This window comes from Podarcis bocagei, assembly GCF_964188305.1.
Source record: "Podarcis bocagei genome assembly, chromosome: 10".
Classification (NCBI taxonomy): Eukaryota; Metazoa; Chordata; class Lepidosauria; order Squamata; family Lacertidae; genus Podarcis; species Podarcis bocagei.
This window is the reverse complement of record NC_138135.1, coordinates 11032817-11048606: the sequence shown is the minus strand read 5'-3', so window position 1 is coordinate 11048606 and position 15790 is coordinate 11032817. Positions and strand designations below refer to the sequence as shown.

Genomic DNA, 15790 nt, shown 5'->3' with positions numbered 1-15790 from the left:
GTAAATATTAAGATTATAGCAGCAAGGGAAAAAATGGCTGAAATCAAGTCTTACTGATTAGTGATTTAAATCGATTTGATTTAAATCAAATCCACCCTGCTGTGTAGTGTTCAATACAGAGAGAGTATCTTGGCCAGCAGGGGCCCATCAGTTTGGGATAAGTAATAACGATTATACCACCGCAATAATATATCATAACAGTGACAATTTATGTTGGAAATGCAAAGAAAAAGAAGATACATTTTATCATATGTGGTGGACCTGCCCCAAGGTGAAAGACTTCTGGGAGAAGATTTATAATGAATTGAAAAAAATGTTGAAATATACATTTATTAAGAAACCAGAGGCCTTTCTTCTTGGAATAACAGGTTTGGAATTGCCCAAGAAAGATGTTAAATTGTTTTTGTATGCCACAACCGCAGCAAGAATTTCGTTAGCGAAGAATTGGAAAACACAAGAAGTTCCAGCAGTGGAAGACTGGCAGATGAAGATGGTGGATTTTTCGGAGCTAGCCGACCTGACTGGAAGAGTCCGCGACCAGAAGGAGGAGGAAGAATGGATAAAATTTAAAGACTATTTAGCTAAATATGTTAAGATAACTTAATTGGAAAAGCTTGCAAATATTAGATAGGCTTAGGATTTAAATATGTAAGGATAGGAATTAAGATGTTTAAAGCTAGATTAGAAAGAATGAAAGATGCTAAGGGATCAAGTTAACTTTTTGAGAAGATTGATTTTGGAAAACTGTTAAAATGATTTACAATGAAATTCAACCAGGGGGATTTGAGGAAGTCACTTAACAATGTTATTAAGATTGGTTTAATCACAATTAGGATGTAATGGAAACAAGAACAAATACCAACGTTGGAGGAGTGGAGAATGAAGCTGATGGACTATGCAGAACTGGATAAACTGACTGGGAAGATCAGATATCTACGAGATCAAAAGTTTATTGAGGACGGGGGAAAATTAGTTGAATACTGGGAATGTATAAGTGATAATGGAATAACGCTAGTGGCATTTAGAGAAGCTCTGTAACAGCATAAGAAATATTGTAAAAAGGCAAAATAGAAGTGGGGGCTAGGTATAAAGGCAATAGCAAAATTTGGAAATGCGTAATTAAAGAAGTTAGAATTTGGATGATTGGCTGAGAAGCCAAAGGAAGTCAAAAATGGAAAATCTAATAGAAATTGTAATGTGGTATGAATGTATGGGAAATTAATAAAATATAATTTTTTTAAAAAAATAATCACAATTAGGATGTATGTTTGTTTGTCTTAAAAATTTTCTGGAAAATTAATTTTTAAAAAAATTGAAAATAAATAAATAAATAAACCGCCACAATAAATGAACCTGGAGTGATATCTCTCCCCTTGCACCACGCAGGTAGGTAAGCAGCAATGAATGGGAAGAAAGGTCTTTTTCACACACAGCCGGCTCTGACTTCCTCGGCAAATTAATGTTCCTGCTGGCATCGCCCTTGGCGAAACCTGACCCTCGGATCCCAGTTCGTACCTGGCAGTTACAAAACACGAAAACTATAAAAACCCACAGCTTCCTCCTTGAGATAAGGGGTGCTGAGCTGCCGTTCCGCTGGCAAAGGACTCCCTGGAAATGTCTTGAGAATCTGGCTGCGATAAGAGCCGGGCCTTTTCTGGATCTACGGGGTTAGTCTGGCCTTTACCAATCTGATTCCCTCCAGATGTTTTTGGAATAGAACTCCCAGCACCCAGAACATCTGGAAGGAGCCAGGCTGGCAAATCTGGGCTGGGTTAGCCCATGTAAGGATCTGCAGCGGCGGCAGCGACAAAACAATGTTTCTTTTTAATGCACAATTAAAATTAAGAAATCTGGTCCTCTGCCTAACCACACCCCTTTATTTGCTGAATTCGAGCAAGTTGGTTTCCTCCGCCCTTTCCTTTTTCTTGGGCTTTTTCCCGCCTGTGCAGAAACCGCAGCAAACGTGGCTTTCTCTGTGACCTTGGCACCCACGCCGTTCAGAGGATCCGCTCGCTTGAAACTTGCTCTTTACATGTTCATCCCCAAAGATCAGGGGGTGTTTTTGTGGGCGGCGGAGGCAGGTCTCACGAAGAACCAAAACGTGGGATGCTTTGCCTCTTCCTGTGCAATCTTATAAAAAAAAACCTCCATGGCCATTACTGCTATTGTAGACCTTGGTCTCGGGTCCAGGAGACTGCAAAGGACATGTCTTGACTCTCAGTTTGTGCTCAGCCTTGCAAAGCAAAAAATCCACAACTCTCTCTCTCTCGCTATTGGACCAGAGCCAAGGCCAGTCTAGTCCATTGACCTGAACTCTGCGATCATAATAAATAATAATAATAATAATAATAATAATTTTTTATTTATATCCCCCCCTCCCCAGCCGAAGCCGTGCTCAGAGTGGCTAACAACAATAAAAGTAACACAACATTCTAAAATCAATTCATTTTAAAATCAAATTCATGGCGACCATTGGGCTAGAGTTCTGTGAGGATTACCAAAGGAGGGGGTCAGACTGTGCCTTGGCCAAAGGCCTGGTGGAACAGCTCTGTCTTGCAAGCCCTGCGGAAAGATGTCAAGTCCCGCAGGGCCCTAGTCTCTTGTGACAGAGCGTCCCACCAGATTGGGGCCAGTACTGAAAAGGCCCTGGCTCTGGTTGAGGCCAACCTAACCTCCCTGTGGCCTGGGACCTCCAGGATGTTTTTGTTTGAAGACTGTAAGGTCCTCCGTGGGACATACCAGGAGAGGTGGTCCCGTAGGTACGAGGGTTCTAGTCCGTATAGGGCTTTAACGGTTAAAACCAGCACCTTAAACTGGATCCTGTACTCCACCAGGAGCCAGTGCAGCTGGTATAGAACCGAGTGAATGTGATCCTGCGGCGAGGACCCCGTAAGGAGTCTCGCCGCGGCATTCTGCACCCGCTGGAGTTTCTGGGTCAGTCTCAAGGGCAGCCCCACGTAGAGTGAGTTACAGTAATCAAGGCTGGAGGTGACAGTTGCATGGATCACAGTGGCTAGGTCAGGGCAAGAGAGATCATCTACAAGATGCCCCAACAGGGCGGCCACAAAGCAGGAGATAAGAGCAATAGCCTTCTACTGTTGATTCAGAAGCAGGCGTTCTCTGACCCTGCAGGTAGGCCATAGCCGTTGTGGCTAACAGTAGCCATTGTATTTATTTAGCTGCAAGCTATAATGAAGATGAAGGCATGGAGATGTCAAGCCTTCAATTCGGATCTCCATTTGATGGCTGCCAATGCAAATAGAGAAACGTGCCGAAGCTCAACAAAAATCTTCCTGCGGCTAAAAGGATATTGTTGAGCAGGAGGGGCAAACTGTAAGTTGCACTTGGCACCTAATTCGTGTTGCTTAGAAACGATAGCTCAGTCGCTCTCAAAGGCTGTGGGCATGTGTGCCACACTGGCCTGGCAGGAGAGGATGGCGAGTGTGGCAGGGAGATTCAAGGACAAAGAAACATTTAAACATTTCAATATAGCATAGCATAGTATCCAAATTATGAATTATGAATTATTTTTGAATTATGGTGCTGGAGGAGACTCAAGAATCCCATGGACTGAAAGAAGATCAAACATGTCCATTCTTAAGGAAATCAGCCCTGAGTGCTCACTGGAAGGACAGATCCTGAAGCTGAGGCTCCAATACTTTGGCCAACTCATGAGAAGAGAAGACTCCCTGGAAAAGACCCTGATGTTGGAAAAGATGGAGGGCACAAGGAGAAGGGAACGACAGAGGACGAGATGGTTGGATAGTGTTCTCGAAGATACCAGCATGAGTTTGACCAAACTGCGGGAGGCAGTGGAAGACAGGAGTGCCTGGCGTGCTCTGGTCCATGGGGTCACGAAGAGTCGGACACGACTAAACAACAACAACAGTATCCAAATACAGTCATACCTCGGGTTGAAGTAGCTTCGGGTTGAGCATTTTCGGGTTGTGCTCCGCGGCGACCCAAAAGTAACGGAGTGCATTAGTTTTGGGTTTCGCTGCTCGCGCATATGCTCAAAATGACGTCATGCGCATGCGCGGCGAATTGTGACCCGCACACACGCAGACGCGGGTTGCATTTGCTTCAGGATGCGAACGGGGCTCCGGAACAGATTCCGTTCGCATCCAGAGGTACCACTGTAACTGGAACAAGCTGGAAGGTGTGCAGAAGAGGGCAACCAAGGTGGACCAAGGGTCCAGAAGCCAAGCCTGATGAGGAACGGTTGAAGGAGCTGGGCATGTTTAGCCTGGAAAAGAGGAGACTGAAAGGAGATACGATAGCCATCTTCAAATATCTCGGGGGCTGTCACATGGAACAGGGGAAAGCTTGTTTTCTCCTGCTCTGGAGGGCAGGACTCGGACCCATGGCTTCAACTTACAAGAAAGGAGATTGAAACTAAACATCAGGAAGGTGCTCTTTCTGACAGTAAGAGCTGTTTGACCATGGAATGGTCTCCCTCGGGAAGTGGTGGACTCTCCTTCCTTGGAGGTTTTTAAGCAGAGGTTGGACGGCCATCTGTCATGGATGCTTTAGCTGTGATTCCTGCATTGGAAGAGGGTTGGACTAGATGACCCTTGGGTCCCTGCCAACTCTACAATTCTATGATTCCATTTTTTTAGTTATTTGCAGGATAGAGGTGACTCCCCATTTATGCAGGGGTTCTGTAACGGGCCCTTGTGCACGTACGCTGAGTTACGTAAAATGGGGAGCACCCAGGAGAGTCTTCCTCTGTCCTCCTGCTCGCACGAGGGGAAGAAGATTCCCCGCTTGTGTCGGCCGTGACAGCAAAGCTCGGTTGACCAGGTGCCCTCCATTTCCCCTTCTCTGTGTGTGTGTGTGTGTGTGTGTGTGGTTGCGAGCAAACAGAACACACATGAATGGGGAGTTGCCTGTATAGTTAGATGTTTAGGGAAGCTTTTAATGTTTAATAGGTTATTGTATTTTAGTGTTTTGTTGGAAGCCGCCCAAAGTGGCTGGGGTAACCCAGCCAGATGGGTGGGGTTTAAATAATAAATTATTCTTATTGTTATCATCATCATCATCTCTTTTCCAAGAGCCTCTAGTGACACTGAGGACAACACTGGGTGTGTTTTCCAATGTATTTTTTGTTTTTCACCACTAGAAAATTTGCTGTGGGTGTGAGCAGATTCTTCTTCTGAAACGGTGGCTCAGAGAAAAATGTCTGAGAACCACTGCTGTGGGCCACATCCTTAGAAGTACAGGAAGCTAAAAAAAAATCAGGTCAGGCTATCATAAAAACATAAGAAAAGGCTGCTTGGACAAAGTCTATGGTCCCTCTAGTTGATTGGAAGGTTGGCGGTTCGAATCCCCGTGACGGGGTGAGCTCCCGTTGCTCGGTCCCTGCTCCTGCCAACCTAGCAGTTCGAAAGCAGGCCAGTGCAAGTAGATAAATAGGTACCACTGCCGCAGGAAGGTATACGGCGTTTCGGTGCACTCCAGTTTCCATCACGGTGTTCCGCTGCAACAGAAGCAGTTTAGTCGTGCTGGCAACATGACCCGGAGAGCTGCCTGCGGACAAACGCCGGCTCCCTCGGCCTGAAAGCGAGATGAGTGCCACACCCCATAGTCGCCTTTGACTGGACTTAACCATCCAGGGGGCCTTTAGCTTTACTTTTATACCATCTAGTCAGACATCCTGTTCTCACAATGGCCAACCTGATGCCTGGAAGTATCTGAACACAACAGCAACTCTCCTCCTCCAACTATGGAGACAAGGCATAGCTATTGTGGCTGGTAGCCATCAACAGCCCTTTCCCCCACGAACTTCTCTAAACTTCTTTTAAAGCCATCTAGGTCATCGCTGCCTCTTGTGGGAGAGAGTTCCACAGTTTAACTATGGGCTGCATTAAAGGTGTTGATCTTTAAAGCCCTAAACGGCCTCGGCCCAGTATACCTGAAGGAGCGTCTCCACCCCCATCGTTCTGCCCGGACACTGAGGTCCAGCACCGAGGGCCTTCTGGCGGTTCCCTCCCTGCGAGAAACAAAGCTTCAGGGAACCAGGCAGAGGGCCTTCTCGGTGGTGGCGCCCTCCCTGTGGAACGCCCTCCCACCAGATGTCAAAGAGAAAAACAACTACCAGACTTTTAGAAGACATCTGAAGGCAGCCCTGTAAGCTTTTAAAGTTTAAGAGGTTATTGTATTTTAATATTCTGTTGGAAGCCACCCAGATTGGCTGGGGAGACCCAGCCAGACGGGCGGGGTACAAACAATAAATTATTATTATTATTATTATTATTATTATTATTATTATTATTATTATTATTATTATTATTATTTAGGAGAACAGAGCCTCCGCAGTATATCTCTGAAGGCCAATTGTGGTTTTTTTTGGGGGGTGGGTGGGAAAGAAAGGCAGTTTCCTGTATGTCCTACTTGGGAGTTTCTCACAGCAATCTGGCTGGTCACAATACTGGAGCAGGTGCACTTTTTAAGATTTGAAAAGGCTATCTGGATTTTTAGTGCACCAAACCTGAGATCTCCTTAAGATGTCATATGCCAAATATAGCCGAGGACTAAACTCTAAATACTAAGTGCCATTGCATGTCACTATCAAACGCAGTAAGTCTCTGTTAAGTCCTAACAGACAGCAAATACTGTGAAATGCCAAATTCTGCCTAATATCCAGTAATAAGCATCAAACATTTATTTAACAAGATATACATACCACAATAAAATAAAACCTCTAAGCGATTAAGCTAAAGTAATATAAAATATTCATAAGGAAATACTGAATAAAATCAACAGACTTTAAAAAAACACAAAAGATATAAAGCAATTAGCAAAATATAGCTAAAACCAACGGTTTTTAAACCAAATGTGCATAATCACTCATACATGTCGCCTGTGCAGGTTTGTCTAAACAAAAGCCTTTTTAGCAGGCATGGAAAGCAGTACAATGAAGGCACTTGCCTAATACTGGAATTGAGCATCATAGGATTTCAAGGTTATATTAAAATTATTTGGCAAATTATAGAGCAGACTATACAGTACATACTTGGAAAATTGTATTAGTTAAACAATTCCTGGAAACTCTTTCGAGGCTGAAACTGCAGTGCAGAATTTTGGCTTTTCAGAATTTTTTTGCATTTCAGCTCAGATATAAAGCAATAACCGAGAGTGCAAGACGCAACTTAAAATGGCCCCGAATTAAGACAGTATGCATAAAAACAAAAGAAGTTGTACAGACTTGAACCAAAATCTATCTCAGTGTTAGTGGGAGAAATTAGATTCAGTTCACATTTAAAAGTGAATCAGTCTAAGTCACTTCCCCAAACAATACAGAAACTCGAAACACAGCTGCCCTTTGAAATTCATGCTTCTTTGAATTTCGCCATGCAGTTCTCCAGCAAAGCAATGATTACAGAAATGCCTAAATTGGGGGGTAAAGTCTGCATTACTGTGTTAGCAAAAACAGCACGCCAAAGAAATGCTTTGCATTAGCGGGAATTGTGAATATTAGGCAAAAATTGCATACAAAAAACGTGCACGTTAAATGCGCGCATAAAAGCTGGTGAATTTTCACGATGATTTAAAGAAATTGCAGACCAGTGTGAAACGGTGGAGAACTGAATGTGAAGATTGCAAAAACGACATACTCAGTATATCCTGAATATCTAGGAGCTGCAATGTGCAAAAGAGACAGCAGATTAATCTGCACTGTCCAAGTCAGAACATCCCACAGAAGGAGAAAGGAGAAATGAGCGAAGGGGTGTCATGGCCAGGAAGATGCATGATGTAGAACCTAATCAGCACATGGTCACATGAAGGTCTGCTTAGTCAGAGCATTGCTCTGTCTTGCCCAGGACTGACTGAGCAGCAGCAGAAGCATTTCTCTTGGGTACCAAGAAGACGGTTCTTCCTGCCCCCTTGCACTGGGAACAGCCAGAAATTTCCACATGCAAAGCCAGCCGGTCTATCGCGATGAGCCCTCCATGTGGGAAGCATCTGCCGCAAACTACAGAGCACGAAACGCGCCCCCCTATTGTTTTATTACTGAGGTCCAAATCTTGCATTATGCCTTTAGGAAGCTGCAGGTAAGCCCTGATCTCTCCACGACTGCTCTCTCATCCCCCCACAATCTTCCATCTACAATACGGACACTGTGAGCCTTTGTAGGGCTGTGGTGAGAATCATGCAACATGATTTGGGATGTTCAGCTCAAGCCAGGAAGGAGAAAAGAACAAAGGCAACCAAACCGCCCTGTTGTCAGCATTGTCGTTAGAAAATAAGCCAAGTGGGAATCGGGTTCTGATTTTAGGAAAAACCAGAAAAAGCAATCTATGGCAGGCTGGCGGTGGTTCTACATTAGAGGTCTCTTTTAGTCCCTGGACCTGATGTGCAACACTCACCCCAATGTTTAAAGCATGCTACTCCTTGATATACCTTCCTCCTCCATCTTCAGGATAGCTCAGTCCGCAGAGAACGAGATACTGAATCTTAAGGTTGTGGGTTCGAGCCCCACATTGGGCAAAAATATTCCTGTGCTGCAGGGGGTTGGGCTGGATGACCCCCGGAGGTCCCTTCCAACTCTACAAGTCTATGATTGTGAGCTAAACGAGTCTCATTGCAGCAGCAGAGGAAGACGGGGGAGAGGGGAGAAGAGAAAGCCTGCTGTCCGCAGACAACCCTACTCATCAGCCTCAGTTGTCCGCCTCTAAAATGGGAACAGAGATAAGCTTCCTTGCGGCGACTGTTTGAAATGCCGGCGAGGTTGCAAAGCGTCTTGAAAGCACGCAGTGGAAATGATTGAAAACCAACCCACGAGCCTCTCAACCCAGAATTAAAATGGCATTTTGACTTACCCTCTCCAAGAGACTGGGATCCCAGGCAGTCCTCGTGGTGACAAAGGCAGCAAGTTCATTTCATCTCAGGCACCAAATCCGTGCGCATGCAGCAGCCCCCCTCTTCTGCTTTTCCTGGCGGTGCTCCTGGACGACTCCCGAAATCTGCTGCGAGTGAAAGGGAAAGGAGGAACCACGGTGAGGCTTCTGTCTGTGACCCCTCCTCCTATCTGAGCCAGTAGGTCAAGAATCCACCGGCAGCAAACACTCTGCAAAGATTATCCTTATTTCCCCATCCTCCTCTTCCTCTCCGCTGAAAGAGCTGCCTATTTTTTGCCGGTGGCTGCTCTCGTAGAAGCTGATCTTAGCCTGGGCTGCCAGGGCCCAGGACCGTGCAGTTTGGAGACGCAAGCCAAGAGGCGAAAGAGAGATAAGATATGCACAAAAATTTCCTCCAAAACGAAAGCAAGGCACACCTCCTGCCAGCACCTCCCAAACTGGCAGCGCATGCTTGTATTCCGGATTGCCTGATTCCCGCACACTCCCTTTCCGTTCCCCAAAAGCGGAGTGCGGCGCCATCCACCACGAACCGTTTGTACTCCACATGCAAATTACGGAACGTGGTGGACACACACCATTCCTGGCTGTGTGCACAAGGCAGCCTCCTCTCCCCGCTGCCTGATTCAAGGAGCTGCTTGAATCTGGTTTCATAACAGGCTCTTGACTAACCGGCGACTCTCTCTCACACACACATCGCAGAACGGGCTTGTGAGGAGAAGCTCACAGGAAACTGTCCTCGGCTGCCAATGCGCACCCTCCTTGCGGGCTTATGAATCCTTCACAGTGGAGAAATTAAGCAGCTCTCAGGTCCTATGGTCCCAATGCGCTGCAAACCTCAACATTCGCGGACAGGTGGGTCTCTGCATCAAATCTATCCGTGCTTAAACGGAACTTCCACAGCCAAAGGCACTGTACCTCTGGGTACCAGAGGCGAGAGGAGGAGAGCAGAAGAAATGACCAGAGGTGCTTGGCTGGCCATAGTTGCGCAGCAGAACTGGCCAGACCCCAGGCTTGAGAACAAAGCAATTCTTATGCACTTAAGCATTAGAGCACATGGCTTTCCTGCAGAAGGTCCCAGGTGCGACGTCCAGAATCTCCAGGTAGGAGCTGGAGAGACCTGACACCCTGCAGCTGCCAGCCGGTGTGGGCAATGCTGGGGCAGATGGGCCAATGCTTTGGTCCAGTATAAGGCAGCTTCCTAAGGTTCCTGTCATCATGATTTGTATAGTCCTTTTCATTTGCTGTGCGCTCAGCTTCCTTCACCCTGGGCCAGGCTGGGTTTCACAAAATGCAAGGTGCCAGAACTGGGAATCTTAGTACCTCCGCCTGCATGCCCAGCATCAAATGCACCTATAAGCAAAATAACTGAAAACTATAAGGCAGTGCCTTATTGCAGCTTAGGCTATTTGTCTATCTAGCCCAGTTTTCTGTACTCTGGCAGCAATTCTCCCAAGGTCTTACAGAAGCCTAGAATTGCAGAGTTGGAAGGGACCTCCGGAGCCATCTAGTCCAACCCCCTGTAAAGCAGGAATCTCAACTCAAGCATCCATGAGAGATGACCACCGAACCTCTGCTTAAAAATCTTCAAGGAAGGAGAGTCCATCACTTTCCAAAGAAGTCCATTCCACAACTCTTACTGTCAGAATGTTCTTAGTCGGAATCTCCCTTCTTGTAACGTGAAGCCATGGGTTCGAGTCCTACCAGAGAAGCGGAAAACAAGCTTGTTCTATCCTCTGTGTGACAACCCTTCAGATTAATTTGAAGATAGCTAGCTTATCTCCTCTCAGTCTCCTCTTTCCTAGACTCAACATACCCAACTCCCTCAGCCGTTCCCCATAAGGCTTGGTATTTTCCTGGGCAGAGGAGGGTCTTTCTCGTCACCCCCTCCCTCACCCTCCTGAAAGGAGAGGGCAGGGACTGAATTTGGCACCTGTTGCATGCAAAGCAGGTGCTCAGCCGCCCAGTGGTCCCTCCCTGGTGCATAAACTGGCAAACACACATGGCAGGATGGTTAGGCACAAAACAAGATAACCACACACACACACAGCCCACTCAAAGGAATCCTAAGCTTAGTTCAAAACACACTTGCAAGCTGCCACGTTCCCAAACTTACATCTTAGCTTTCAGCACTCCATCAGCTGATTCGGTGAGATGGTCCTGGGAATGGAGCAGGAGAGAACGAAACGCTCCTTTTTCTTTCCCACTGGGCAAACAGGAGAGCTCCTACGCTTATCCACCTTTGGGCTCCACAAAATCCATCCTCGGTTTCTAAAAACCAGGGCTGCTTCTGTCTCAAAATGCAGCCGCTTCAGTCGAGCTCTCTGTGTGTGTGTGGTTCAGCAGATCAGCATGCAACTTTCATTTTTCTTTTTTTGCTTCCGAAAGTTTCGCTCTGATTCAGAGGCAACGACGAAAAGAAAGAAACACACCCCCATCTAGAAAACCTGCCTGCCATATGTGAAAAGAAACCCTCTCTCCTTGCAAACAACAATCGCAGCTTTCTGAATCCGGCAAACAAACGGGTTCCCTGGCAAAACGCCGGGACGAACGCAGATTCCCCAGGGAAAATGACTTGGCCTCCGATTAGCATACAAAAGCCATGAAACTGGCCACGTGCCTCGCTGACCACTAACAGAACCAGCTCCTGAATCATCCCCACCACAGGATGACTCCTTGCACATTTATTTCCTCTCCCTTCCACCCCCTCCTGCCAGGGGTTACTGAGTGTCGTTGGGGGACCCTGAGCCACCTCCGTGCGCTGATGGGAATTCCAACCCGGGTTGCACTCTGCAGCCGTAATGATGCGGCCAGCTGCCAGCCCCTCGCTTTGAGTCAGCCCTCAGCTATACACCGAAGGATATTAGTCAGGGGCCAGGCAGCGCGTGTTTCGTAGTGAGTAGCTGCTCAGGCTCTGGTGCAACGCTGCTTCCGAGAAATGCAAGATCCTGGCAACGCCCAGAGCACAGGAAAATTCCACAAACAGAGAGAGAGAGAGAGAGAGAGAGAGAAGGGAAGACCAAAAGGATAGGGGGGAAAGAGGGAGGCAGGGTAGGGTAGGGAGAGAGCGAACAGGGCGAACTGCAAAAAGTCTGTGCTGGAATCCACGCTTAAGAAGTTGCTTTCGGAGCCGGTGCAGTAATCAACAGAGAGGAGAGTATTATTGGGGGAGAGAAACGTCACCCCACAAAATGAGATTTGAGAGTCTTCCAGAAAAACAATCTCTCAAAGGACCTGTTGATATGGCATTTTACCATTGTACTGTGGAGAGTGTATTAACTTATTATGGTCTGTGTGTCTGGTTTGGGAGCTGCACGGTCAGGGGGAAAACAATGCTGTCCAGGGTTGTAAAGACTGCGGAGAGAACAATTGGGTGCACTCTTCCCACCTTGGATCAAATCTATGCTTCCAGGTGCCATAAGAAAGCTGCAGAGATAGTGCAGGATAGTGCGCACCCCGGAAATGATCTCTTTCAGCAACTGCCTTCTGGAAGAAGGTAAAAAGGTAAAGGTAAAGGTACCCCTGCCCGTACGGGCCAGTCGTGTCCGACTCTAGGGTTGTGCGCCCATCTCACTTAAGAGGCCGGGGGCCAGCGCTGTCCGGAGACACTTCCAGGTCACGTGACCAGCGTGACGAAGCTGCTCTGGCGAGCCAGCACCAGCAAAGCACACGGAAACGCCGTTTACCTTCCCGCTATAAAGTGGTACCTATTTATCTACTTGCACTTAGGGGTGCTTTCGAACTGCTAGGTTGGCAGGCGCTGGGACCAAAAGACGGGAGCTCACCCCGCTGCGGGGATTTGAACCGCCGACCATACGATCGGCAAGTCCTAGGCACTGAGGTTTTACCCACAGCGCCACCCGCGTCCCATCTGGAAGAAGGTACAGGGTTTTAAAAACTAGGACTAGCCGCCTGAGAAACAGTTTCTACCCAAATGCGATTTTGGTTTTAAACGCCTTGTAAGGAGTCTGTATGGGAGTATATTGTATTTAAAAATGGGGCATCAGAGTTTTTAGGGGCTAACTAGGTTGGGATAGCAGGCTTGTTGGGTTTTGAATGTCTGATGTATATTTTTCAATTTCGTTGTTCCGTATGGGACAATGACAATAAAGATTATCGTAGCTCTCCTGTGCATGATTAGAAAAATAATCAACGGAAAGAAGCGAATGAAACTGGAAGCTGGTGTTGGTGTTGAGGTTAACTCTTTTCAGGTTCGCATAAGGGGGGGGGAAAGAAGACTAAAGCTTGGGGTGAATTAACTCAGTGTCGTGGGATGGTTAAGTGCGTTGCTGAAAGGCGGAGCGGACAACCTGTGACTGTGGTGATGCTGTGACGACTAGCACACCTGGAAGGTGTTTGCGGAACTCTTGAGGGAGACAGTGGGCAGGCTATGAAACAAAAGCCAGCCTACAAAGCTGTGCAGCTGCTACGTATAGACCAAACCAGAGGTGGTGTGGTGTAGTGGTTAGAGCTTTGGGAGACCAGGGCTCAAAGCCCCGCTCAGCCACAAAACCTTGCATTAGTCACTCATTCTCTGCCTGACATACAGGGTTGTTGTGCGGATAAAATGGGGGGGGGGAGAGAAGAGAGAATGACATACGCCACCATGAGCAACTTGGGAGGGAAAGTTGGATAGACATGCAATGAGGAATAAATGAATAAAGTAACAGCACACACAGTGGAGAGGACTGCACAAGGGATTAGAACACCCTGGTTCTGACATGCTTGCACAAATTGGCCTCCACCGACAACGCTGGTTTTCCACAACCTGCTTTTAATGTGGCCGAACTAGATGTGTGAAATGTGATGTCTTCCATAGGTAAAGGGACCCCTGACCATTAGGTCCAGTCGTGGCTGACTCTGGGGTTGCGTGCTCATCTCTCTTCACTGGCCAAGGGAGCCGTCGTACAGCTTCCGGGTCATGCGGCCAGCATGACTAAGCCGCTTCTGGCGAACCAGAGCAGCGCACGGAAACGCCGTTTACCTTCCCACCTGAGCGGTACCTATTTATCTACTTGCGCTGGTGTGCTTTCGAACTGCTAGGTTGGCAGGAGCAGGGACCGTGCAACGGGAGCTCACCCTGTTGCAGGGATTCGAACCGCCAACCTTCTGATCAGCAAGTCCTAGGCTCTGTGGTTTAACCCACAGTGCCACCCGCATCCCTCAGATGTCTTCAATACACTTGCTTTATTTTTAAGCGGCAGGTGCAGCCAGGGGAGAGATTGCAGCTAGGACAGTGGGAATGGGGCTGATTCCCAGCACATCCTGTTAAGAGAGTCGTCTCTCTGTGAACAGCTGCTATTTGCTCCAGGAAGGGAAGCTTCCCTAGCAGTTTCAGGTGGGTGGGACAGCCACTGGAGCAAAAAGATAAGGAAAAAGCAATCATTTGTTTTGCATAGATCTCTCTCTCTCATACACACTCTGCACATGCACACAAGCACACTCATCCTATTCCAGAATGGTAGATGGGTTCATCTTCTGTAGCAAAAGCAACAGCACCCTCTGACAAAGGCCAACAAGTTCTGAAGAAAGCCTCCAAACACCAGAACAGAGACTTGCGATTGTCCGTGATCTTGGACTCCAGCTCCCATCATCCCTGACCACCTGCTGGCTTGAGCCGATGGAATGTCTTGAGCCCAACAAAACCTGGACAGAGCCACAGCCCTCATAATAATAATACTACTTTTTTCCCTTATACCCCGCCCTTCCCGGTTCAGAAAACCGGGCTCAGGGCAGCTAACAACAAATTTAAAACACTTAATTGATGCAACAAAAAGCAGCATAAAATACAGTATAAAACGTGAATAACAATAAATGCAGAATTCAAAAATCAATTTGGGGGGAAATCCATCCAATAAACATTAGATGATCACCAGGGCTAGCTGGCTAAATTAGTCCTGTTTGGGCCAGCGAAGAGACCAGGGGAGAATTAGCTGTGGGATCCCAGAGCAGGTAATCTTCATAGAAAGGGGAGGGGGAGGGAAGGAAGGGGAATAAAAGATCAGGCTAAGTTCAAATTGAAAGCCAGGTGGAATAGCTCTGTCTTACAGGCCCTGCGGAAGGAAGCTAAATCCTGCAGGGTCCTGGTCTCATGGGACAGAGCATTCCACCAGGTCGGAGCCATCACTGAGAAGGCCCTGGCCCTGGTGGAGAATAATCTGACTTCCTTAGGGCCTGGGACCTCTAAACTATGATTATTCGTGGACCTCAGAGGTGTTGGGGTGGAAATGGGAGACTTAGCATCATTCTGATACTGTTCCCCATGTGCAGTTCAGTTGTCTTAGGCATACATTGTAGACCATATGTGTGGTCCCAAGGTGTGGTCTGAAGTCACACAAAGCTGCTGCCACATCTGGGTCTGCTCAAGGCTCGGATTGGTCCCAGGGCCCCCCGTGGAGACAGATTGATGGTTAAACCACTCTGGGAATTGTAGCTCTGGGAGGGGAATCGGGGTCACATAAGAACTCTGAGATCCCTTAAGCCAGGCACAGGCAAACTCGGCCCGCCAGATGTTTTTGGGACTACAACTCCCATCATCCCTGACCACTGGTCCTGTTAGCTAGGGATGATGGGAGTTGTAGTCCAAAACATCTGGAGGGCCGAGTTTGCCTGTGCCCGCCTTAAGCAACTACAGTTCTCAGAATTATTTGGAGAAGCCTTGTGGGATATCTTCAGGAAGGGCTAAGGAGCAAACGCTACACAAATCCAGAGTGGAGTCCCTAAGATGGTTGGGTGGCACCTTGTACACCTCTTTCCGGCAACTCCTGCAGCCAAGCTGGTGCCAGACGTCTTGCTCTGCTTTCCTTTGGACCACAACAGTGAGGCTGAGAGGGGGGTCTTGTCGTCTGGGCAGCCCAGGACCTCCACACACACTGCCCAGGCCTGCGCCCCAGGGAGGTCACTTAGGTGTTGCTAATGCAGTGGTTTGGCCT

The 15790-nt window shown here is 47.5% G+C and overlaps 1 protein-coding gene across 6 annotated transcripts in view; it reads right to left on the bottom strand.

Annotated features, from left to right (window-relative positions):
• The window catches only part of LOC308595782 (endonuclease domain-containing 1 protein-like), a 157999-nt gene that overhangs the window by 51082 nt on the left and 91127 nt on the right, over nt 1-15790 (bottom strand). For 3 of the 6 annotated variants that reach the window (XR_014012116.1, XM_081210493.1, XM_081210494.1), the window contains exon 3: nt 8823-8969. The exons of 2 other annotated variants lie outside the window; for them this stretch is intronic. Coding sequence is in view for 2 of the 4 variants with exons in the window: in XM_081210493.1 (XP_081066619.1) it covers nt 8823-8881 (59 nt within the window). In the remaining 2 variants the exon portion in view is untranslated. Of the gene's footprint in view, nt 1-7716; nt 8675-8818; nt 8970-15790 lie in introns of those variants that run through there. One more of the 6 variants, XR_014012115.1, reaches the window with a different exon arrangement.